The 26,451-nt window shown below is 41.3% G+C and overlaps 1 protein-coding gene across 1 annotated transcript; it reads right to left on the bottom strand.

Moving 5' to 3' along the window:
• Positions 1-12,815: 12,815 nt before the first annotated feature.
• LOC139365999 (gamma-aminobutyric acid type A receptor subunit alpha4) lies at positions 12,816-23,503 on the bottom strand. The gene is made up of 9 exons (XM_071103071.1): positions 23,418-23,503; positions 23,066-23,184; positions 21,937-22,004; positions 21,569-21,789; positions 21,380-21,462; positions 19,562-19,705; positions 19,101-19,253; positions 15,197-15,453; positions 12,816-13,352 (listed from the first exon to the last, which is right to left on the bottom strand). The coding sequence occupies exons 1-9, from the start codon at positions 23,501-23,503 to the stop codon at positions 12,816-12,818; spliced, it is 1,668 nt and encodes a 555-aa protein (XP_070959172.1).
• Between the last annotated feature and the right edge of the window lie 2,948 nt (positions 23,504-26,451).

Below are 26,451 nucleotides of genomic sequence, written 5' to 3'. Positions count from 1 at the left end.
TAAAAGCTTAAATAATTCTCTACTATTATTCTGACATTTCACATTCTTAAAATAAAGTGAAGATCCTAACTGACCTAAAACAGGGAATCTATACTAGGATTAAATGCCAGGAATTGTGAAAAACTGAGGTTAAATGTAGTTGGCTAAGGTGTATGTAAACTTCTGACTTCAACTGTATGTGTGAATGGAATATAATGAATGATTCTACTGTTGGAAGTGATCATTTGGTATACCATGAATTGTGATGCTACTATTCCAGATAGAGTACCATTCATGAAGATGGCACTTTCATGAAGCAGACTTGGAAAAGTTTGGTGATCATTGCTTATAGTCTGTTGGACAGTTGTCTTTAGAGAGGCCGGTTGATGTATGTGCGGTCTCTGCATCCTCTCTGATTTTGAGTGCTGCGAATTTACAGTGCCTTGCGAAAGTATTCGGCCCCCTTGAACTTTGCGACCTTTTGCCACATTTCAGGCTTCAAACATAATAAAACTGTATTTTTTTGTGAAGAATCAACAACAAGTGGGACAATCATGAAGTGGAACGACATTTATTGGATATTTCAAACTTTTTTAACAAATCAAAAACGGAAAAATTGGGCGTGCAAAATTATTCAGCCCCCGTAAGTTAATACTTTGTAGCGCCACCTTTTGCTGCGATTACAGCTGTAAGTCGCTTGGGGTATGTCTCTATCAGTTTTGCACATCGAGAGACTGAAATTTTTTCCCATTCCTCCTTGCAAAACAGCTCGAGCTCAGTGAGGTTGGATGGAGAGCATTTGTGAACAGCAGTTTTCAGTTCTTTCCACAGATTCTCGATTGGATTCAGGTCTGGACTTTGACTTGGCCATTCTAACACCTTTATATGTTGATTTTTGAACCATTCCATAGATTTTGCTTTATGTTTTGGATCATTGTCTTGTTGGAAGACAAATCTCCGTCCCAGTCTCAGGTCTTTTGCAGACTCCATCAGGTTCTCTTCCAGAATGGTCCTGTATTTGGCTCCATCCATCTTCCCATCAATTTTAACCATCTTCCCTGTCCCTGCTGAAGAAAAGCAGGCCCAAACCATGATGCTGCCACCACCATGTTTGACAGTGGGGATGGTGTGTTCAGCTGTGTTGCTTTTACGCCAAACATAACATTTTGCATTGTTGCCAAACAGTTCAATTTTGGTTTCATCTGACCAGAGCACCTTCTTCCACATGTTTGGTGTGTCTCCCAGGTGGCTTGTGGCAAACTTCAAACAACACTTTTTATGGATATCTTTAAGAAATGGCTTTCTTCTTGCCACTCTTCCATAAAGGCCAGATTTGTGCAATATACGACTGATTGTTGTCCTATGGACAGAGTCTCCCACCTCAGCTGTAGATATCTGCAGTTCATCCAGAGTGATCATGGGCCTCTTGGCTGCATCTCTGATCAGTCTTCTCCTTGTATGAGCTGAAAGTTTAGAGGGACGGCCAGGTCTTGGTAGATTTGCAGTGGTCTGATACTCCTTCCATTTTCAATATTATCGCTTGCACAGTGCTCCTTGGGATGTTTAAAGCTTGGGAAATCTTTTTGTATCCAAATCCGGCTTTAAACTTCTTCACAACAGTATCTCGGACCTGCCTGGTGTGTTCCTTGTTCTTCATGATGCTCTCTGCGCTTTTAACGGACCTCTGAGACTATCACAGTGCAGGTGCATTTATACGGAGACTTGATTACACACAGGTGGATTGTATTTATCATCATTAGTCATTTAGGTCAACATTGGATCATTCAGAGATCCTCACTGAACTTCTGGAGAGAGTTTGCTGCACTGAAAGTAAAGGGGCTGAATAATTTTGCACGCCCAATTTTTCAGTTTTTGATTTGTTAAAAAGGTTTGAAATATCCAATAAATGTCGTTCCCCTTCATGATTGTGTCCCACTTGTTGTTGATTCTTCACAAAAAAATACAGTTTTATATCTTTATGTTTGAAGCCTGAAATGTGGCAAAAGGTCGCAAAGTTCAAGGGGGCCGAATACTTTCGCAAGGCACTGTATATGTATTGGTGCATTTAAATAAACATCTGTATATGCCTTACTAGTGGAAGCAGGGGAGATGCCTTTGAATATACGGCGTAAAAACATTTCATTCGCTTATTGCGTTAGGTTGAAAGGCTGTGAGATTGAGCATCCCACTGCTACTGTTCTAGATGACTGTTGGGAATATACTAGTAGACAATGTGGGGGTTTTGGTTGGACAGTTGTAAAGCTTGCTGATGAGAGGGGTTTGAGAGAGTTGGAGGTTGGCCCTTCTGTGGTGATAGGGGATGTTCCTCCATGATTGCTCCCAGATCCTTTTGTTGATCAAACCTTGGTTGAGAGAAGGAAAGATTGGTTAGAAATCAGCAATATAGGAAAAATGGTGGACAAGTTTTTCACAGATGAATCCAAGGATGTGCATATTTGTAGATGACTAACAGATGAACTGTCAGTATTCTCAGTTGAACTGTTGGTGATAGTAATTGCCCTCAAGTAGGTGGAGGACGTACAACCTGTTAGAATTATAGTATGCTCAGATTTTCCGTCTGTATTGAATAGTTTATCATCTGGTAAATCTAATAGGAGTGACCTACTATTGGACGTATTAATGTTATTATGTATAATTGAAAAACTGTTGGGTCCCAGCCAGTGGTACTCAAGTAGTACTTTAAAGTAGTTTTACTTAAGTCGTTTTTGGGTGTATCTGTACTTTACTATTTATATTTTTGCCAACTTACTTCACTACATTCCTAAAGAAAATACTGTACTTTTTTACTCCATACATTTTCCATGACACCCAAAAGTACTTGTTACATTTTGACAGGAAAATTGTCCAATTCACACACTTATCTAGAAAACATCCCGGACATCCCTACTGCCTCTGGTCTGTAAGATTATTAAACACAAATGCTTTGTTTGTAAATTATGGCTGAGTGTTGGAGTGTGCTCCTGGCTATCCGCCAATAAAAATAATATTGTGCCATCTAGTTTGTTTAATATAAAGAATTTGAAATGATTTATACTTTTAGTACGTTTTAGCAATACCATTTACTTTGATACTTAAGTATATTTAAAACCAAACACTTTTAGACTTTTACTCAAGTAGTATTTTACTGGGTGACATTCACTTTTACCTGAGTCATTTTCTATTAGGGTATCTTTACTTTTACTAAAGTATGACAATTGAGTACTATTTCCACCACTGGTCCCAGCACATTCGGGTGTGGAAGGGAATTAAATTGTAGACCAGTTAGCCAAAAGAGCTTTGAAATGAGATATGATTGATTTAATGTTCCACTGGGTAGAGGTGAGGCCAAATGTAAGATCAAAGCCACTTTGATAGATGTGTGGAAGAAAAGATGGGACTCTGAGCCCTCCAAAGAGAGGTTGTTGGATCAAGATTCAAACTCGTTGGCAAGCATGTGAATGGTTTGTGTCTGGAGGGTATGGTCGATGAAACGGTGGAGGATGTGTTGTTATATTGTTGTAAGTATTTTAAAGGGAGGAAAAGATTGGGGGGGGGGGGGGGGGGTCAATGAGATTGGATGGGGTTGGGGGGGGGGGGTTGAAAGGGATTTTGGGGATGGGGAGGATCTATTAGAAGTTAGTACAGCTCTTTTTTTATTTTCTCAGAAGTACTGAGTTTGGTAGGAGGATTTAGAAATGTTGTAAACCGTGAATGACCACACTCTCCAGCACAGTAGGTGGCGGCATGCAGCTTTAACGTTTATTTGCGGACCGCCATTATGTCATAGAAGAAGAAGACACACACACACACACACACACACAAATTAGGGAAAACAAACATTCTTTCCCATTGATCCCCATTGTAAAAGAGACAACTTCGTAATCTATTTTTAGTTACACAGAAATAAGAAAGCATGCCAAAAAGCTGCTGTATTGTTCAAACTGCATGTAACTAGGTCAAACATTCCAACCTAAGGTTCACAATGCACCCATGTAGGGAAATAGAGCCTGCGAGAAGAGCCCTGTGGCTTTTGGCTATACGATGTGGGAGAGTGGGAATTGTTGGGACTCAGTGTTCACGAAGGCTACACGTAGCTGTGTGTGTGGAAAACATTTCATCACAGGAAAGACTTAACTTGTTTAGTATAGTCTGTTTGTAACTCCATTAAGTACTTGTAGCTGTATAGTTTGTGTTGTTGGTCAGGTGGCTTCTAGCGCCTTCATGAAAAGGGTCATGCGGGTAGCCATACAATATTAAGTTTTTCTAAGTAGTGTGAACGCTTGGGAGCAGGCAATGTTGAAAAGTAATCTTTACACATGTTGTACTTTTCTTAAATTGAGTTTTGTAATTAACCAAAACAAGCAGACAACTAAAAAATAAAGTATTTGAAAAAGGTCACATTTTTGCTGTGATCCAATGGGGTAACCGAGGTAACCAGAGGGGGCCATGCCATTCTCTAATAAAGACTGTGGGACTATCGATGATGACGGTGATGACAGCGTCCTCTGCTGGAGACACATTACTGTAACTCAACAGATCACTTCCCATGTTTGTTTTGTATTTTTATATAAAATGGTCTTTACTCTCAATAGTTATTATCTAAATTGTTTCTCATAATATAGGTATAATATATCATTTGTGAGGGGAAGATTGCAATGTTACCAGCCAAGATATGGTGCATTCAAAATAGACGAATTACACATATTCTCCTTACGTAATGATATTGGGCATTCATGCATTTACGTTATTATAAAATGGCAAGATTAGATATTACAGTAATTGTATCTAAACTATACATGCTGGAAATATGAGGAAAATGTATAACAAAGGCAATTGACATCAATCAGTGATTTATGAGAACATAAATTATACACTTAAATCAGCCGTACATTATCATAATTTTGGTCAGCTGATCCCACACATGTTGCTGGAACTGCCAGACCTGTCTCACGCCTTGTTGCCTCGGCAACAAGCCTTGCAGAATACAGATGAAGAGGCTGTCGAGGGTCTGTGACACCGATAAAGACCACACTGCTCCATGGAGGAAAAGACAAACCGTGTTACATCTTTACAGGTAGCAAGGACTGTGTGTGTGTGTGTGTGTTTATGTATGAGTGAGAGGGAGCGAGGGTGCGAGAGAACAACAATGAGAGAGATAGAGAGGTTACAAGGCTAATGGGTTCAATGAATTATGTATAATTGCTCAATTTGTTACAAAATCGGCTTATTAATTCAATGTACTTTTGTAGCTAGCTATATTATTACCATAATGTTACAGGATGCTCTCTGATGTAATACAGTCATTTCTCACCATTTATTTTCTCATTTTCCGACTATAAGATTCCTCTGATAAGAAAAAAAAGTGCTGTGTTTAGACAGTCAGCACAATTCTGATCTTTCTTCCACTAATTGGTATTTTGACCAATGACAGATCTTTTTCCGAGCTTATCTGATTGGTCAAAAGACCAATTAGTGGGGAAAAAAATGTCTTTGGGCTGCCCGTCTAAACGCAGCCAAGTAAGACATTCTCTACTGAGGGTTGTCTGAGAACAGTCTCAGAAATGGTCATTAGATAGATGTTCTCTGTCAAGATAATTAAGAATAGTTTGGTCATTTTGTAACCAGTAATTAGACTTATTATCCCTGTCGATCACTGAAGGATTTGCTTTAGGAGGTCATAAAGGCAGTAGTGATGTCCACACTCTTGGAAAAACATTCTACCTTTCATAAAGGATTCTATGGCTTGTCCCTGTAGAACCCTTTCCAGGTAGAACCTGTTCACCCAACAGAGAACGCTTTAAGAACCCGTACTTCCATAGAGAAACCTTCTCTGATGAGAAAGGTTATATGTAGGTTATATGTACAATAATGACATTTGACATACAGGTGAGGGATAAAGTATATTGAAAGCAGGTGATTCCACACAGGTGTGGTTCCTGAGTTAATTAAGCAATTAAAAACCCATCATTACTTAGGATCATGTATAAAAATGCTGGGCAGGCCATTATTTTGGTTACCATGGCTATGCCCCCATAGGATGACAATGCCCCCATTCACAGGGCCCTGAATAGTTTGTTGAGAAATCAAACGATGTAAGCCATACGCCATGCCCTATATTGGTCACCAGATCTCAACCCAATTGAAAAAAATTCTGGAGCGACGCCTGAGACAGCGTTTTCCACCAATATCAACAAAACCCCAAATTATGTCATTTCTCGTGGAAGAATGGTGTGGCATCCCTCCAATAGAGTTCCAGATACTTGCAGTAGATTCTACATGTCAAGGTGTATTGAAGTGGTTCTGGCTCGTGTTGGCCCAACGCCCTATTAAGATGCATTATGTTGGTGGTGGTGGTGGTTGGGGGGGGGGGGGGGGGGGGTATTTTGGCAGTTACAGTACCTTGTTATTCTGTTGTTATTCTGTTAAACATTTTGCAATATTTAATAAATGCATATGATTAGTGTGCCCTGACCGAGATGGTAACATGAACTCAGTCGTGCTTCACAAACGCATTGCTTTTCCTCAGTTGCAGGTGTTGCTTATTGCACTCCAATTAAGTATGCACTCTAGGAGGAATAAATACATTCATTAATTAAAACGGGTTACACACCTACATGGATAGGTCTCGCTGAAATAATGATGTTTAAATAATGAAACATGTTTTGCACATAATTAGAAATAATGGAGGTGTAGCTTTTGAGTTGTTTGCTCAAGTGTAATGGCAACCCCAAATGCTTCCCCTGATATGAAACAACTGAATGATGAGGCACAAAATGGATTACTTATAGACGCAACTAGGGAACAGGCTTGGCACATGCCTGAAAATGACACTCCCAAACTTTCATATTTCACCCCACTTGGATTTTCAGGTGAAATCATGAAATGATAAATCCATACAGAAACATCTTCTGTATAATTTTACGCTTCTCTCCTCCAGTCTTATGTAATTCCACAGATGAATCATACACATGTGAATTAACCTCTACGGGATCGGTGTCCACCCACCCCCCCAAACTTCAAAGTGTTTCCTTTCAAATGGTATCAATAATATGCATATCCTTGCTTCAGGTCCTGAGCTACAGGCAGTTAGATTTGGGTATGTCATTTTAGGCAAAAATGGGGGAAAAAAAGGGTCCAATCCTTAAGAGGATTCCATTGACGCACCTACGAGTCAATCGAATGAACATTAAGAAATCCCCATCAAAATTGGACTTTTAGAAGTTTGAGAATAACCTAAATATATGAACAACAAGGGAAAGTGTATGGATGTGTGTGAACTTGTTAGGTGTCCAAGAACCGCAGGTTCCCTAGCCCTCTCTTGACCTTGAATCAATCTAGGAATATTCCCTAATCCATGGGTCTCCAACCTTTCATAGCAATTAAAGATGTCGCAAGCTACTCATATAGCTTTGAAATAGGACCATTATTTTCTTCTCCTTTAACTCTTCCCTGGGTCCTTAGTGTATAAGATGTGTATTTTCTGTCAATATACTTGACAAAATAATGGTTAATAAACAGCTCTAATGGGGCCCCATAAAATTGCCTTTTATATTTTTCCTGGTTTTAGATTTTCATTCTATTTTCAATTATTCATAGAGAAACAACAAAAATTGATGTTCTGAGCCCATGTCAGCGCTTAAATCATATCAGAAGACCATTTGAGGTGTGAAAAAACTGTAAGTGTAATTTCCCTTTAATTACTCATTAAGCAAGAAAGAAACGTGTCTGTCTGGTGATGTTTCTGCTGTTAAGCCTGCTGCTGCAGCATGTCATAGCAGAGTTTGCAATGGCCACACAATTGGGACAAATAATCCTAATATCTTTCAGGTAAGTCTATTTGCAGTTAACATAAGTTTTGGGGAAAGTCTTTCTGGTCTACCCACAATACTGTTATCATTAGCATAACTGGCTACATACAGAGTGATAGACAAATGTGTGCACCAAAACAGACAGGCATCCATATTGCTGAATTAATTGGCAGATATTGTTTTACGTTTGGCTTTTTAAACCAATATTGTCAATAGTGGCTAACCAGGGATGGGATAATGTCAATGTGGCTTTGTTGGATAGTAGCCGGAAGCTTTATGTTTGACAGTTTTTGATGGAACACATTTTTTTAATGTCCTTTTAGAATTGCTTGGATAGCTACTCATAGATGGGCTGCGAGCTACTGTTATAGCTTGCGATCTACCGGTGTGAAACCCCCATACTTTAAGTAGTACTAAGTTGTTTTTTTTTGGTATCTACTTTACTATTTGACAACTTTTTACTTTTACTCCACTACATTTCTAAAGAAAATAATGTACTTTTTACTCCATACATTTTCCCTGACACAAAAAAGTACTCGTTACATTTTGAATGCTTAGAAGGACAGGAAAATGGTCCAATTCACACACTTATCAAGAGAACATCCCTGGTCGTCCCTACTGCTTCTGATCTGGCAGACTCACTAAACACAAATGCTTTGTTTGTAAATTGTGTCTGAGTGTTGAACTGTGCCCCTGGCTATCTGTAAAATTAAATAAAAACTAGAAAATCTGGTTTGCTTAATACAAGTAATTTTAAATGATTTATACCTTTACTTTTGATACTTAAGTACATTTAAATACTTTGACTTACTCTAGTAGTTTTTTACTGGGTGACTTTTACTTGAGTCACTTTCTTTTAAGGTATCTTTTACTTAAGTATGAAAATTGGGTACTTTTTCCACCACTGGAGACCCCTGCCCTAGTCACTTCAGGGGTCACAAACTATCAAAATACATCTGAGTTTCGATTGTCTATTTCACCTGAAACTTTACATTTTTCTAAGAGAACAATGCACAATTCTCCTTTCTTAGGTTAGACAGCAAGACGTATTACCGAGAAAATTCTGACTGTATAAAAGCTTGATAAGACTTCATAATGACCACTCCCACATTATTTTAAGATTCTGGTGTAACATCATTAAATGTCAGCAAGGGGGCATATCACTAAACATATTTAAAGCAGGACAGACTAGTGTACTGACCTAAATGATATGCCTTTTTATGTACCAGGGGGAGAAGCGAGGAGGATGTGTGTTGATATTGGCAGAGGTAGGAAACAAGGTAGGATTCCAATAATTTAAAGTAAATGAAATATAACCTTTGATTATGAAAACGTATAACGGTCTTACCATAACCCCCCAAAATAAATGGACTACATGACCAGTCAAAACTGTTCTGGGTCAAGAAAAAAAATGCCAAGACTGTACTCAGACACAATACTCCGCTAATTGAGAAATGTTCTCATTTCACTCCCGTTTGGGGTTGTTGTCAAGTTGCTTACACATCATTGACTGCTGTGACATGCTAACCAGTGAGATGTGAGTAAAATTGGGATAGCAGCAGCAGGACATAACAAGCATGAGTCAGAGCCCCTCAGCTTATTGCCTGGCACTTGTCAATGACAAGCCCTCGGCCAACCATCTATGAAGTCATTTTTCTTAATTATGCTTTAATTGCTTTGTCAAATTACCTCTCAAGTCGAGCACCAACAAACTGTTCATGTTATTTACAGACAATATATTATTAAATTAAGGCCAGGGCTGTCACTGCATTTACTAACATTTTAGCCATAAGGGTTAAGAAGTCCAAAAAGAGAGAGAACTACCTGAGCAAGGGGTGAGGTTTGAGGACCATGACTGAAGTTGTACTAATATGGATGCCATTAAACATTTATACCAAGAGATTCACAGATTTTCTTTTGTGCACCACAGTAAGCCTTTTTACCAAATAGGGTGAAGACATGTGGCTGGGAAAATGACAGCCTAATGACTGACCACATAACATGAATTACTTTAACATTATAGAAAGAGAAGATCAAGAAACCAGACCCATCAATGTCACATTATGCACTCTGTTTATTTGGCTGATGTCACTTCCTCTCAGAAGGCCTAGAATGGGCACCTGCACTATGTCACAATTTCAACATGTTAGTCTTGCATAGCCAATTGCAAGGGTAAATATTCTCTTGACTACAAAACACACAACGTCAGTATTTTGTACAAAGACATTCAGTCATTGTTGTGAGTATGTACAGTCAGGAGGAGTTCACCATTTTGTGTAAGGGTTAACCTCTTGGAAAGAAGTAACAATGCCTTTATTCCACCTACGTGTATGCCATCCCAATCCCTCTCGCAGTTTTATTCCTCGCCTGGGCTTGGTTCTGGAGGCAGTCCAAGGAGCATTTATGGATATTTGCTCACATAACTGCTTGTACAATGAAAAAAATATCTCCAGTTATTCTCAGAGACAAATACTTACATTGCTAAGTCAATTACAAATCTGATTCTCTTCCAGTGGCAGTAGATAGGAATAGGCTTATCTAGGTCTGTGAAATCATCCCTAAAACAAAGACAAAGCTCAGCATCTGAGTCCAGTATGACAGACATGTTCAAATTGGTGGAGGAAGCCTAATGTGATTTCCAAGCTGAAATGATGCTTGCCACATAAGAACACAAACCAAGTCTTTTGTGTAAAACACAATTACACTGAAAAGTAATCGCACATTGACTTGAAAGTACATTGCTTTTATAACTAGCTTATGTACCATCAATTGATCTACTGACCTTCAGGACCATGTCTGAGAATATCTTTAGGGGCCACATTTATTCAACCATTGGGCTTAAGCGGTGGACAGATTAGGCCTGGGTTTGCGGTGAGTTAACAAATCATATCCGCAGGTCTTCTAAGCAGTCTCATTTAGATATTCAAGATGTAGACCAAACATACTGAGGGCCTGTACGAATAAAAGTGATGTCGATGCGTTCCTTTATTGGGCCTGCATAATGACCTCCCTCCCCCTCTGCTGTACTGTGGCTGAACACCCAGGGGGATGCTTTTGTATCAGACGTAACCAGTCAACCACATCCTCTGCAAGAGCTCTCTGCATATATACACTAGACTCGCTACACTTGTTTCGCTGCTCCCACACAGCAACCAGGAGCTCTTTAGGTAAGACCCAACTTTCATTAGCCGGCCGCAGTCTAGCCTGAAATTATTTCAACAAGCAAGGCGAACTGCCCGTGACACCTGATCAATCACTAGGCAAGGTGTTTTATTGAGAGAAAATACTGGGGACAGCTGGGGAAAAGAACACACAAAATGCCTCAAGACACACCATTCCACCGGTTGTGAACAAGTTCCTTAAAGAGTGTGTGTGTTGTACGTGGATGTGTGATTGTGTGTGTGTGTGTAGTTGGGAGTGCAGAATCAATTTCACACGAGTGCATCAAGGAGACATGAGGCTGAGGCAGACATATTGAGCTGTCTATCAGCCTCTTTTGAGCCCCATCTGCAGGAACTTAATGCACTGTCAACAGTGACTGAGGGGCCAACTATGTAAGACCTATCTGGGTGATAGCCATTAGCAGGAAACCAGGCATTAGGAACGTCACTAACCATGCCTCTGCAGATGACATCCCCTCAGCTGATAACGAGAGCTGAGCTGTCCTCAGGGAGACAGCAGTATACTTTTACTATAAGAGAGGTTGCATAGATGCCATGGACATAGCACATTTAGGACTGAGAAATGTGGAACTTTGTACCTTATCAGTGGAAAGCTATCCAAAGTTGGTATAGGACCCTAAAGACCCTCAGCACTCAAGGCTAATGCACTAGGAAACACCCAGAGAGAATTGCATAGTCACTATACACGTTCCTCCCGATCTCTCAAGTCCCTAACCAACATAATTTGTGGTCTCTGATGGACTCATAGTTGCAATCTACACCAATGTAACAAATTATGATATGGGGAATGACCCTTCCTCTGACCTCATGGACAATAACAGGTGCCGTACACGAAAGGCCCATGAAAACCCTCAATCAGGCCCCCACATATGCAAAGAAATTAACATCCCTGAACTCAGAGGAAATGTTCCCAAAACACCAGATTCCTACAATATATTCCTTTGTGAGTTATCAATATTCTTATTTCATGTTTAATGAATACATTAATACACTGTTCCAGAAACAGACTACGTAAAATAAAAACACATGATTTCATAGTTGAACATTCAACCAAAGACTCCCGAGAATGTTGTTGGAGGGAATGTACTCAGAATATTGAACTAATAGGGCTTAGAGGAACCTTATCCCCTGGAAATGTTGTTTGTAGGGTACTGAGCAAAGTAGGCCAGCATGTATGGTAACCTCATTCTACGCTTATTAACAAAGCTTGGTCGAGGTTCGCTGTACAGGCTTGGTACCAGAACAAATGACAACATACTGATAAACACCAGTAGATATCTGGGTAATGGAGAAAATACATCCCAAATCTGCTTGTCAATGCATCGCTGTTCTTCTTGACACCTTGTGACTTGTAGTGTGTCCGGCTCACCCTCAGCGATATTGTGACTCCTAATCCTTTGTCATTGTAACAACGCCTGCTAAGACTAGAGGGATCTATTAGCCGTTTTCGCTAAGATCAGTAATGACTGTATTTTGCGTCAGTGACGGTACTTATTAACATTAAAACTAACCAATCCATCAAACCATTACTGTATTGCATATTGAACATGGCCACTCAGGGTATGGCCTAGTTGTGATTTGTTTGATTCAGGCGTATTTGGAATGGTTGTTTTACCATGCGCATTCTCAGAAGCCCTCTAGAAAATGAAACAAACAGATGTTCTGAGATTAGTATTCCTAGGTGTAATTATTTAAGGCTCTTGTCCAGCATGTTTGGTTTCCTTGTCATGTCATCTTTCGTTTCTCCAAAGCTCTGATAGGATTCAAGAGAACCCATTGTTGTTATCCCGTCACTATACAGTGTGTAGAAAATGATTCCCAAGATCACCCCTAGACGAGCTAGAAACTAGATTTGGCCTCGAAATTTGGCCTCCATAGTGTCTTTGGACAAGTAAACCACCCAGTAGACCATGTTGAAGGCTCCGAAGGACACTGGGAACAGGATGCGAGCGTACTTATCGATTTTACTGGTCCCGCCCATACCGGTGGTGGTCGGCTGGGAGCATGGCGACTGCTTGGGCTCATTTTTACCCATCAGTTGAATGTGCTCCAATCTAGGTCCTAGGAGGTCCTGGAGGGAGGAGTCAGCAGTGGGCTGGCTCTGATTGGCTGGTATTGTCGGGGTGGTGGGTGGAGCCGGGGGCGTGTTCTTGACGGACAGGGTGGTGAAGGTGGTGTTCGGTTGGCTGGCAGGGCCGGGGCTGGAGTGGGGTAGGATGATGGTGTCCCCAGTCGACCCCGTGGATGAAGACGATTGGCCAGACTGGGGTTGTCTCCTGGTTACCCCTGTAGCTGCTGTGCTGTATGACTCAGCTTTCTGGATGTCTTGCTGAGACATATAGTTCATCCGTTTGCGAAGGTTCCCATTGGTATCAGGGTTATGCTGTGGAGGAGGAAAAATAAGCAAGAAACCCATATTGCAGTGAACTGTGCAACAACAAGAGCACACAGCTTGAAGAGGAGACATTTGACTGAAATTAGACATTCACTTAACATTTTATGGTAAGGTAAAATATGACAATGGTATTGTGCTGATAAATGTGAACTATATAGACCTCTCCGTGCTAGAGGACTATCAGGATAAAACAGCCAGAAACATCCCATTCTAAACCTGGCCTATGGGCCTGAATATGACTGGCTTACTTTAGTTTGTATGGTAGAATAACCCAGCTCAAAGACATTATTTGGGTAGGCTTTCGGTAATTTCACACAAACTTATGTCACAAGCACTGTTCCATGGGGTGGTGTGGCAGTACAGTAAAACATCAAAAGAGCTCATCTCCTGAGAGCAATCATAGTATTTCAACCCCAGTAGAGGGCGCTGCTGCACTCTAACCACAGCCTCACCAGTGATAATTCCCCCACTGACTCCCAATGGAATGTTTCTAAACAGCTAACCATATGGCCTCCTGTCTGAGAGATGTGAGGCGGAGAACTGTGGATTCTAAGATAAGTTTGACAACACTATGGCTGGAAGGTAAGGCTTAGAAAAATCTGTGCCACATCAATATACGCCACAGGTCCTAATGCCGAGCAGATTTCCTCACTGGGGCCACGGCTCTCTAGGAAAAGAGGCATCTGAAACCTACACACACACACACACACACACACACGTGACCCGGCTGCGTTGCCGTGGCAACCTGCTAATCCATTGATGTGCCGTTGTCACTAAACTGCATTCAGGTGAGATTATTCCACACGAGGATTTGAGATCCACAGAGAAACTAAGTAGTCTTCGGGCCACACAGGGGGAATGTATGGCTGTTTTCTGGTGGGAATCAGCCATCAATCAACAGTTGGACTGTGACGCAAGAAATGTGGCACCACACAATGTAATGCCCTCAAATGTAGGATTGTGTTCTTACTACAGTAGGCCTGTGTTTCTGATAGATCACATGTATGGAGTAATGAATTCAATAAAAACATGTTTGGTCAAACCCCATTACACACGCTTTAGGCACGCACATGCTTTCAAGAGAACAGATTGTAAAATGCTGAACAACATGTTTGCGTCACATTGCAACTATAGGTCAATTATTATTATTATTTAACACGTTACCCATTCTATAACGCATGTCTTTAAAACACGTGCATCTTAAAATGCTGGAGAGTCTTTTTTTAATGACAAGAAAGCAAGCACATGTAGGACATTCAGAGCATATTTAGAATTTTTAGGGATAATATTGCTAAGCCTCTGCGCTGGATTACAAATGGCGTGCATTGATCTAAGCAGACAGCTGTATTCTAAACAGGCCAAACTTAATGTGTGTTCACCATTTACTATTCTTATTTGGCCTTCAGGAAGTGAATCGTCATCATGCTTCTAGTTCATGCTATCATGGAGAGGGGCAGAGAGAGAGAGAAAGAGGGGTACAAAGAAAGAGTGGTACAGAGAAAGAGGGGGGGCGAGATACTTCAAACTATCAATGATAAAGTAACTTTCAGTTATAGTATTGTCTGACATTTCCAATGCATTTCTTTGAATGGGTGATCACCATGTGATTAATGAAATGCCAGTCATTGTAAACGCTTCTTTAATTCTCATCTGTCACAAAAAAGTCTTTAAAGCAAATCGGAAAGTTTGAAAAACATGGCCTTTCAATATCGCTGATATTTTAGACTTGAATTGAATCTCCATTTGATGAGACTAGCAAACAAATTAGCAAGGGGAGTGTACACGGCAGTCTCTGAAGTGTAAAGGGAATGAAAATAAATCTGAAGTCTCACCTGCAGAACTTCCTCCATATCCTTCACTTTCACTGGGGTTGTTTGGGGTGCCGGTGGGCATTTTGCCGGCTTCCTTTTCAGTCTTTCCATCTCCGCGTTGGTAAAGTAGTTGACGGCAGCGAACTCGATGAGGGCGGAGAAGACAAAGGCAAAACACACGGCAATAAACCAGTCCATGGCTGTGGCGTAGGAGACCTTGGGGAGGGAGTGGCGCGCGCTGATGCTCAACGTGGTCATGGTCAAGACTGTGGTGATGCCTGAAAATGAGAAAAAGTTGAACCTTGGCTGTAGTCAAAATAATACAAGTTACATCAACACACTAAACTAATACAACTAAAACAGTAGGCCTAACCATCCTCTATATCAGAATTACTCAAACCTTTCCTCAGGGACCCCAAGCTGTTCAATGTATTTTATCTGTTCCAGGGCTAGCACACCTGATTCAACTGATCAACTTATCATCAATCACATAACTAATTGAATCAGGTGTGCTAGTTCAGGTCTACAACTTCTTAGAAAATCTATGAAAATGATTTAGAAAATTCAGCACACAAAGCAATGCATGACAGCCTTAATGCTAAATATGAAAAACTGGAAACGGAATGTTTGTGACACTTGAATGACCTGTAAACCTCCAGTCGATGACCTATTGACCTTTGCTTCCAATGCGTTCCCTCTTAATGAGATTGCCCTAGCGACCCCGTAGCATACCTACTTTCCCTCCTCTCTAATTCCTTTTTAAACAATAACCAATCCGACCTGCGCCAAGGATCATATCATTACAATAACTGGGGAGTTACAATAAACTTGTAGGTCACATGTCCTTGGGATTATGAGCAAATAGCTATAAATGTGATTTAGAGAAAATCACCTTTATGTTAGAGATATGACACAATATGTACCGCCAGGCCACCTGCTCTGACGTGACTCGCAGCATAATTATGTGTCTAAACTCAGCCGACCACCGGACGATTCTGTAATGTATGATTCCGAGGACGAAATATCCAGAGGTAGATATTAGCTTTAATATTAGAATATTAGTTCATATTCTTGTCTTTCATTGGGTTAATTGGCAAGATCAGAGGCACAATCGTTCTTGATACAGATTAACGAGGTGTGACTGATTTTAATCAGATGAGCTATTACAATCCAATTTTTGAATAATGCCTGTTTCTATTGGAATACATGCATTTTCATTCCTTATCTTGTGACACATTGTTAAGATTAGAATGCATTGCTTTGGAGTTGCTTGGATTAGCACAGAATGGGTCTCATTGCTTTAAATTTGCTTGGATTAGGACAGAATGGGTCTCATTGATTTAAGGTTGCTTGGATTAGGACAGAATGGGTCTCATTGCTATAAAATTGCTTGGATTAGGACAGAATGGATCTCATTGCTTTAATGAAGGTTGCTTGGATTAGGACAGAATGGATCTCATTGCTTTAATGAAGGTTGCTTGGATTGGAACAGAATGGTTAACATGACCAGTGCATGTTCAAGAGGCGGAGCCAGTTTCATTAGCCTGGTCCCAGATCTCATTGTGCTGTTTTGCCAACCCCTATGGCCTTTGTCATGCCAGACATTGATTGGACAAACATATCTGAGACCAGGCTAGTTTTATATGACGTCAATGTCAAATTCCAACATCACCAGACAATAACACCTTGAGCCTCCAGGGGTAGCTTTGCTAATCATCCCTCAAGTCAATGTCTTTTTTCCCTCCCAAACATAGTCCTACAACCATTATATGTGCCAGGCTTGGAGTCACAGATACAGAAAATGGAACGTTATATCGTGGGAAGAGGAGAGAAGGGAAGAAAATGCCAGTCAGCCTGTGCGTTAGTGCACACTCCCACACACACGCGAGAGACGAGAGAGTACTGTAACAGCCCCACAGCCCGGGGGATTGGCCAATGCAACAATATTTATGTTCCCACGACACCCTCCTGTCACATATTGGACAGTTTCATTAGCTTGCCACTGAGACGGGAGGGGACTGAGGGGATGCATTGGGGCGTTGTGTGAATCAATGTGGCTGTGGAATAACACACACTGGCCTCTACAGCTGCTGAGATATGAGTAGAACCCATTGAGTCAGCGATATGTGTCCCTGAAAGAAAGTCAGCGGGCTAAATGAATAGGCCCACAGATGAAACAGATGCAGTAACCAACATCATGTGGAGTAGCATGTAACAAAGTGCCAAAAGTGGGTGCTCATAAAGAAATGTATATTTCCATCAACACATGCAAGAGCAAAAAGCAATTACCTTCTCATGACATTAAACCTACTGTATTTTCAACTACCAACCCCACTGGATCAGCCAAAACAGTACTTTTCCCAAACGAAATATCCTCCAATTATTTTACAGTGGTGCCCATGAAAGTCACACATCTTCATAGACACCCATATAACAAACACCCCAGTAATCATCCATATAACCAACACCCCTGCAATCACCCACATAACCAACACCCCTGCAATCACCCACATAACCAACACACCAGCAATCACCCATATAAACAACACCCCAGCAATCACTCACATAACCAACACCCCAGCAATCACCCACATAACCAACACACCAGCAATCCCCCATTTAACAAAACCCCAGCAAGCATCCACATAACCAACACCCCAGCAATCACCCACATAACCAACACACCAGCAATCCCCCATTTAACAAAACCCCAGCAAGCATCCACATAACCAACACACCAGCAAGCACCCATTTAACAAACACCCCTGCAATCACCCATATAACTAACACACCATCAATCACCCATATAAACAACACCCAGCAATCACCCATAAAACCAACACCCCAGCAATCACCCATATAAGCAACACCCCAGCAATCACCCATATAAGCAACACCCCAGCAATCACCCATAAAACCAACACCCCAGCAATCACCCATATAACCAACATCCTAGCAATCAATATTGAAGAAATAGAAGAAGCTAGCAGGAGGACAACAGTACACCTCAGAAACCACTGACCTTACATTACTCAGCCACGTGCACTAGATTTATTCTATACTAAAAGGACCCTATCCTACACAGCTAATCCTCTACAACCAGGCATGGAATTTAAGGATTTTGGGCACTGGCCAGCCAGGCTAGTAGACAGCAATTTTTACTAGCCCGTGTCCAAAATCTGTGCTATGGGATATTTCAAAAGAGAAAAGTTTTACTAGCCGACAGGCTAGTTTGGCTCATTTTCTATTAGTCCCGTCTAAAAAGTACTAGTCACAAGCTAGCTAAAATTCCATCCATGTCTACAACTCACAAAAAAAAAAAAATGCCAGGAGAGGTTAATTAATTGCTAAGGTTCATTTCAGTTCAGAAAACTAAATGGGCAGGAAAAAGAATACGACTGAAGACTATAATACAAGAAATGGATACTCAATTATGCAATACAGAAATGCAGATTTACACAGAGCACTTGTAAAAGTCTGATTACGCAACGAAGGGAAAGGTGGTGTGGAATTGATAGGAGACCAGGCAAACAGACAGAGGATATGTGATGAACATCTGGTAAAGTACACTAATTCCATAAAAGGTGCACAAGTTTCCCAGCTTAGAGGTGTACTCTTTCATTTCTGACTCCACCCACAGTGGGGACCGAACAATTCTGTTTCTATACAAGTGGGCGTATTGGCAAATGCAACTGCGACTTTGATGGATAACAAAAATAGAAGTATAACACACATTTCATTAATCGTAGACCTTAATAGTTGTGTGAGAGGCTAAAGACAGAACGTCGAATGCTCTGGCTACACAGCTACAAAAACTGGAGACAGAGACGGCACAGAAGAGGCACTTCCCTCTTCACATTTGCATCTTCTCTGCCTCTCAACAGACGTATTCTACAGAATGGCGGGATTGGTGAGTAATACTTACCGAAGACTGTTCGAGCCGGGACTGATTCTTTATTTATCCAGAAGGACACTTGAGAGAGGATTACTGTCATGATGCAGGGGATATACGTCTGAATCATGAAGTAGCCCATTTTCCGCTTCAAGTGGAAGTGCACTGTCATCACCACGTATTCACCTGGCGGATAGCCATAGATATCACAGTTGATTAGTTCATGACTGGCATGAGACAATGAGCAAGAGGACAGGAAATAATGGACTTCTGGTAGCATGGGGTTTTTATTGTGTCTTCTCCGTTCTCTGAGGTAAATGGTGTCAAACAGTTATTTGGACAAAGCCACTGTAGAGAAAACATTCCAAACTGAAGTAAGAACTGATGAAGAAATGTAAATGATTATTAACAAAGAATGGCATCACCATCATCAGAGTTGGGGATATCTACTATATCTAACCAATGATAAGTAGCTTTTCACCAGCCCATCATACCTGTGATTGACTTGACCTCTTCACTACTGACAGTGTGGCCAATGAGATCGTACTGCACTAGGCTGGAGGATTCTGGGGGAACCTCCACTGAATACTGTGGTCCTTTGGTCCAGGTATAGATCATCTCTGTTTTAGGGTATGCATCTGAGGGTGGAGAAGGAAAAGATTTGGATTAAACTCTCAAGTGGGGGGGTTGAGGCCAATTCTAAATTGTAGAGTGAGACAGAGAGAGAGGAGAGGATTTATTATAGGATAGAGAGAATGTCACGTTTAAGTTTATGAAAGAATGACTACTGTAAGCCGGTGACATCCTCTTCATAACTCTAAGCTCTGTGAACATGAGAAATGTTTCTATCTCCCCCATTTAGTCAGGTGATCACAATGCATTTGAAAGAGACATATTGACGTGATGGTGAAAAGTCCAGTCACACATGATTTCCCCACTTGATCTGCACTTCACTCACTGACTTAATACATGCAAATGTTGAAGATTACCTCAAATGGTACACTCTCTGGATTTTCAGATATATTTTCCTCATAATTTGATTGAAAATGAGTAGTACAATAGCAATGAGTTGGCTTTTAAACAAACTACCCGGTCTCACAAGCTCTTTGGTACAATGTTTTTGCATATCCAACGTTGCAAAGATGTTGCAAAAACAGTGAAATGTGACATGAGAGTTCCTATAAGACAGGGCTGAAAGAAAAACGAGAACACAGGCTTGGGTTTATGTTAGGGTCTGTCTCCGGCTACGCATGCCCCCTTACGTTGTTCTCATTTGCCGTTTCCCACAGGGGACTCGAAGTCGGCAGGACACCAACTGCGCCGGGAAAATGGGCCAGCTGGGGCATGTTGTGGAGCGGAAAGCTGCGCGGCGCCCCGACACACACCAGCTCTGGAGAGAACCGGAATAGGTCTGAGCTAACCAGGGGCGAGGAGAGGGATTCTGACCTTTACACCATCGGGTCCAACATCTACTTCCCTGACTCTGGGCCAGGATGGGAGGATGGGATGGGAGGATGGGAAGGTACTATCTTAAACCAAGAGTAATGTGACAGAATGATAACAGAGGCATCTATTTTGTCCTCTACCTCTACAATGTCACAATTGCTGATAACAGATTGGGGGAGGATTGGGAAGTGCATGGGAAAACCATCCTTCATTCCTCCTCCTTTCTTTAGTTTTCCCCTCAGCAGATGTTATCTTAAATCACTACTGTTTTCTGACAAGAAAGAAGGCTCATTGGAGAGATCCTTTCATCGGAGATAAGTCACTGTTTTGCTGACCTCTCATTATGAATAATAGTGCTGATTTTGGGTTTCTTTGTTCTGTTTTTGGTACAAAAAGAATGTAATGTATTATTAGCATTTTAGTCAGAAAAGTAATTACTTCTCACTCTGGGAATATGTCTGACATCCTCAAATATGACAAAGCTGGAAGAATTTGACAATTCATATGGTAATGGTATTACAATAGAATGGAATATTTTTCTAACCCAATTAGTCAACTTCATTTATGTGACGAACTGGGACAGATTTAGTGCATTGAAGTATAAATAGGTTTTTTTAAACATTGCATACTAAATGCATTGAGACAAAGGACAAATGAGTTTACTATGAAAGCATGTAAGCACGTAAACAGTGTCAGGTTTAAGATCTACTAAGAAACAGCACAAGTGGATTTGCTTTGGGGTGTATGTCAATAACTACACAGTGTTCCGAAGTATGCATGTCATCAGAACAAGGACTAAGAACCACTTCATCAAGTCACTCCTGATACAGTATTAGAATAGACGTACAGTGTCATATCATACTTACAGCTTCCAAACTTGAGAGGGCATGCATGTCCATCCATGGGGAAGTCAACCAGCTTCATGGGACACTCTGCGCTGATAGTCAACCTATTGGGGACACATACACCCAAACATATTAGAACCAACACTGGCAACACTGGCATGCTGGGTAATGTAAGCATCAGGGTGTAAAGCATTTTGGCAAATGTATTACCTCATGGTGTAAAGAATGGTGCCGTTCTTCATAATGCGGAATAGCCTGTTGGGGGCAGTCATGTTGTGGGCCACAGACTTCTTGCCATTCCTGAAGAAGGTGTCTGGAGTCCACACATTGGAGACCATCATGTTGTTGAGGCGGAGGATCTCGATAGGCCCCTCATACCTCAGCCTCCTGTCCATCCATGTCTGTCTGAAGAACACGTCCATGGTGTACTCCTGAGGAAGCAAAAGACAGAGATTTGCAAATGTCAGAAATAAACAGTTATGTTTGGGACTTCATTCTTATATGAAATGATAAGTGCATGGTCAGTCAAACTTATTTTCGGGTACTCATCTGTTTCAAATTCTTGATTTGGTACATACCATTTCAACATCAGAGACAGGCCCGAAACTTGTCACATAAATGTCTGTTTTCACCTCTGTCACTGGACCTATTGAGAGAACAATTGAATCAGTTTCACAATCCCTAGAATATCCTAGGCATATCCCATTACAGCCCCAATAGACCTTAGACTAGTAGTTCTGGTTTGCTAGTCCACCCTTTAAGCATCAACCCTAATTTGACCTGTATTCACCTGTAGGCCTGGAATAATATGTAAAACATGAAACCCCAGAAACAGCCTAACATGGGCCAAACATTGGGTTGGTAGTGCTGTGTGGATGTGTGTCAAAACGACTAACCCAAATAGCTGGCAATGCCCTGTATGCAATAGTCTATAGCTTATGACTACCTAACAACCTGCACCAGTTTCTAAGCATGCATATAATGGAATGCAAAATAGCTAAATAGGTTTAAAACATAAACCTCTGGGACAAGCCGATCAGTATCTAACCTATGCTATGCACACTTGAGGGGTGAGTTCTGAAGTTTACGCGCCCTGAGTTGGAATATTTTTTAGGGTTGAGTTGAAGAGCGTAGCTTAAGGTATTTTCAAGCACAACGACATGCATGTCAGATGTCATTGCTGTAGGCCTAATGAACGACAAAGAGGTTGCTTCTCGTTAAATGCATAGTCTTTAAACGTGCGTCGGATACTTTGAGCTCGTGGAGGATTTGACAGACACGAAAAGTACATCTGCACTCTTTCTACTTAAATTGTGCATTAAGCGGCTTTTTCCACAGCGATTACATAACTAAACTCGCTTAAACATTTGAAGGTAGCATTTTCAGTTGCACATAAGAGTCAAAGAAAGCAGTGAATATAAGAAAGTGTTAATTCAATTCATGACGACCAGCTTTTGAAACATGGATTGTCGTTGTACATCTGTGGGAGGTAGTGATCGTAACTCAGTAGAGCAACATGTTTCACTTGAAACAGTATTGAACAGCTCTGGTTGAAAAATACAATGTAATTTTGATCGCAACCTCATACCCTATCTAAACTATTCAATAGCATTGGCACAATAGTGCTAATAATTTTCGACCATCTCTGAGCCACATAGAAACTCATTCGACAGCCGAAAACGGTCACTGCTTCAGATAGGTACCTACCACCAAATCCAGGTCGCAGTCTGTTGTCATACCCGTCCAGTAGTCGGTCTAAAATGCGTGTGAAATTCTCGGGATATATTCTCTCATCCTTTTTTATCGTTCCAGATATTCTCTTTACACTGAAAAACGACACAAATAATCAAAATAGTTTGTTATCGTGAAAGACAGCAGCTTCCCCGATACCCAGGCTATGGATGACAAAATTGGGAGTCACAACCAAATGACACAGTTAGAGCACTTTTGGATTTCAGCACCTAGAGTCTTCAGGACCATGGACAGCGGCACCAGAGCAGCTCGCGCCAATCTAACAGGAGAAAATCAGCCCCCCAGATCATGTATTTTAGAAACTCACCAAGCAGTCAGGCAGAAAAGGTAGAAGAGAGTCGAAATATAACTGGGGTACATCGCAGTCACCATCTCCTTCTTGGCAGAAACCATCGTTGCATGCCATACTTTAAGCCTCTTTACATCTCCCTTAGGCAAATGTCTTGTCCCAAGGAAAGATTAAAGCCAGAGAGACAGAGAGAGCGGAACGGCACAAAAGCAACTCCAGCAGCATCTCCCGTTATCTCTCTCTTGCCAGGGAAAAAAGCCCGTGCCTGCGGAGCATCTGAACGCGCGCACCTTTCAGGCTGTCGCTCGATGACTTAACCAAACACCTTCTTCTCTCAGTTGTTGGCATCCATCCACCAGTCCAGTATGTATGCTCTCCCCCAGTCTCACACCATCGTTTGACTTGAGAGATGAATAGAATAGACGTGCACGGTGCACTGTTCTGCGCTGAAATTTTGCATGGCAAAATTGTGTTGTGCGTCTGCCGCGCAATAAATCCAGTGGTGAGACCAACAGCTTTCAAATCAGGATGTGACTGCTTGTATTTTGTTACACCCTCACCCCAAAGCTATGGTGACAAAATTGCTGTTAAACTTTTTCATTTAGAGTGGACCATATGCTAAGCCATATACGCTGAGAAAAAAACCCAAATATGACTGTGTGTGTGTGTGCCAAATATTCAGTTTTCCGTGCAAAATCAAAATGTTCTGCATCAGTCCATCACTTCACCTTATCTAAAGCAATTGATGAGACTCAAGGAGTCATGTTGCTTGTGGAAGACTGCATTCTAGATTCAAATGGGTCAGTCTCGTCGCAATATGCAATCACACACACACACGTGCACGCACGCACGCACACAGGTAGAGTAGAGGAACTGGGACAAGCCGCATGCTGCTTCACAGATTTCTCTGGACCTGAGATAGGAACTTCAGAGAGACAGTGTATGTGTGTGTGTGTGTGTGTCCTAAATCTTAACAGGTAGAGGAAACGTGTGTGTGTGTGTGTGTGTGTGTGTGTGTGTGTGTGTGTGCGCACGCCCAGGTCCGTGTGTGTGTGTGTGGGCCCAGGTCACTGTGTGTGTGTCTGTGCCCCTCTGAGCCTATGCCCCTGAAGGTGGGGTGCGGGTAAAATCCCTGCTCTGCAACCAGACAGAACATAACTGTCTAGGCTCTTACACAGTACTGGCTTTAACAGAGGAGAAGCTAATTAGAACTCTGTTTGTTGGGAGTCTGAACAATGTGCTGGCAACACAGGAGGTTGATTTGGAGCTGGAAATGTGCACACAATGAACAGTCAGAGTGAACCTGGTACAGTTTGCATCCCAAATGGTACCCTATTCTCTACATAGTGCACTTATTTTAGTCTAGTCAAAAGTAGTGCACTTTATAGGGAAAGTAGTGCACCACATTAAGAATAGGGTGCCATTTAGGATGCAACCCTGGAATCATGTGGTAACAGCAGTTCCCTATGTTCTACCCACAACCCTCCCACCCACCTTAGTCCACCCACAACACACTGAAGCATCGCTGCTTTCTTTGTGGGGGATGAGTAATGCACATGCTCTTTATGGAGAGGGCTTTGTTCCAACTATAACACCTTATGTATGTTATTCAATTAGAATTTGTATGTTTCACATGAGGACTCATAAATGTATGCAATGGAATGTCTTAAAGTGTTTTAGTAAAAATACATGTAAAGCTTTTTATGCTATCTTGACCTTTCATAGTCTAACCTGACCTCTGTCTTAGAGAGGACAACATGTATTGTAGCCCTCAAATAAGGGATGTTGTTTTAGTCTTAATTAAGATAATAATGTGCTGCTTTACAACGAGGACAGGACGGTGATGAGAGAAATCAACATATTTTACTCTGTCTTTGTGTGTGTGTGTGTGTGTGTGTGTTTGGTAGTCCACGTCCCAGGTCTCCTTGAAACAGGTTATCTTGCTCTGTAAGATATATACCCTGCAGCAAATTTACTGCTATGATAACCTAGTTTCTCACCTGTGTGTGTGTGTGCGCGTGCCCATGTGTGCGAATACATGTTTGAGTGTGAGCATGTGTACAGTACGTGCAGGCATGTGTGTAGGTTTGTGTGTGTGGTGTGTGAGTGGCTATAAGACTGGGTTTTGTGTGTGTACATCCATGCTGAAATATGCTGGTTTAAAACCTAAATACCAGAAGAAAACAACAAAAATATTTGAATGATAACATTTTGCTCATATCCAGACATTTTCCTGACATGCTCAGTCAGTATCCCCTCAAATACAGATTTACAGTAAATGATGGTATTTTAACAGAAAACGAAGCCATACAAATGCCATTGTAGCTGTATGTTAAGCATGTCATTGTGTGTAATTGTTTTAGGTCATTGCATTGAGTACACAGAATGTAATGGGCAGGTAGAGAGAGAAAGCAGCCCCTTTGCACTGGGGCTGGGATTGATGATGCTACACGGCGGTGTTGGCACATGAACCCAATGAGTCAGAACCGTGAGTCAAGCTGTCTAGTAATCACACCCCAGCCAAAGACTGACATCTTAGCTAAACAGAGGCACATCAAGCATAGGGAAAGAGATAACATGAAAGATGCAGCGTTTTACCTTCCACTGCATCAATGCCTAGGTGTTTGACTGAGTGAACAATGATTGATAGTCGTCTTCCTCACCGTCATCATCATCAGTTAAAGCCTTGCTATTTATGTTTCTTGCTATTTTAGGCTTCTTATGCATTTCATAATGTGACGGCATATTTAACAAAGTGACAAAGGTCAATCCCCAAACTTAGCACAAGCCCATGAGCTTTGAAAACAGCTGGCTGATATCTCAATAGAGCCACTTTATATAATGTTAATACATTTGGGAATGTATCCATACTCTCTGAATTGCAGCGCATCTTGTTGACTAGTGCATTTGAATTCATTTACAAACGTTTGAAGGGATTTACAATTGCTGCAAATTACAGCCTGGCATGATTATTTGGCTAACTTTATTTTCAATGATCGTTTCCGATCGGATCTGATGACAGGCAAAACATGGCTCCAGATGGTGCCACACA

The sequence above is a fragment of the Oncorhynchus clarkii genome, chromosome 14 (genome assembly GCF_045791955.1).
Source record: "Oncorhynchus clarkii lewisi isolate Uvic-CL-2024 chromosome 14, UVic_Ocla_1.0, whole genome shotgun sequence".
Classification (NCBI taxonomy): Eukaryota; Metazoa; Chordata; class Actinopteri; order Salmoniformes; family Salmonidae; genus Oncorhynchus; species Oncorhynchus clarkii.
Note: the sequence above shows the minus strand (reverse complement) of the source record. Positions and strands in the feature narration are given on the sequence as shown.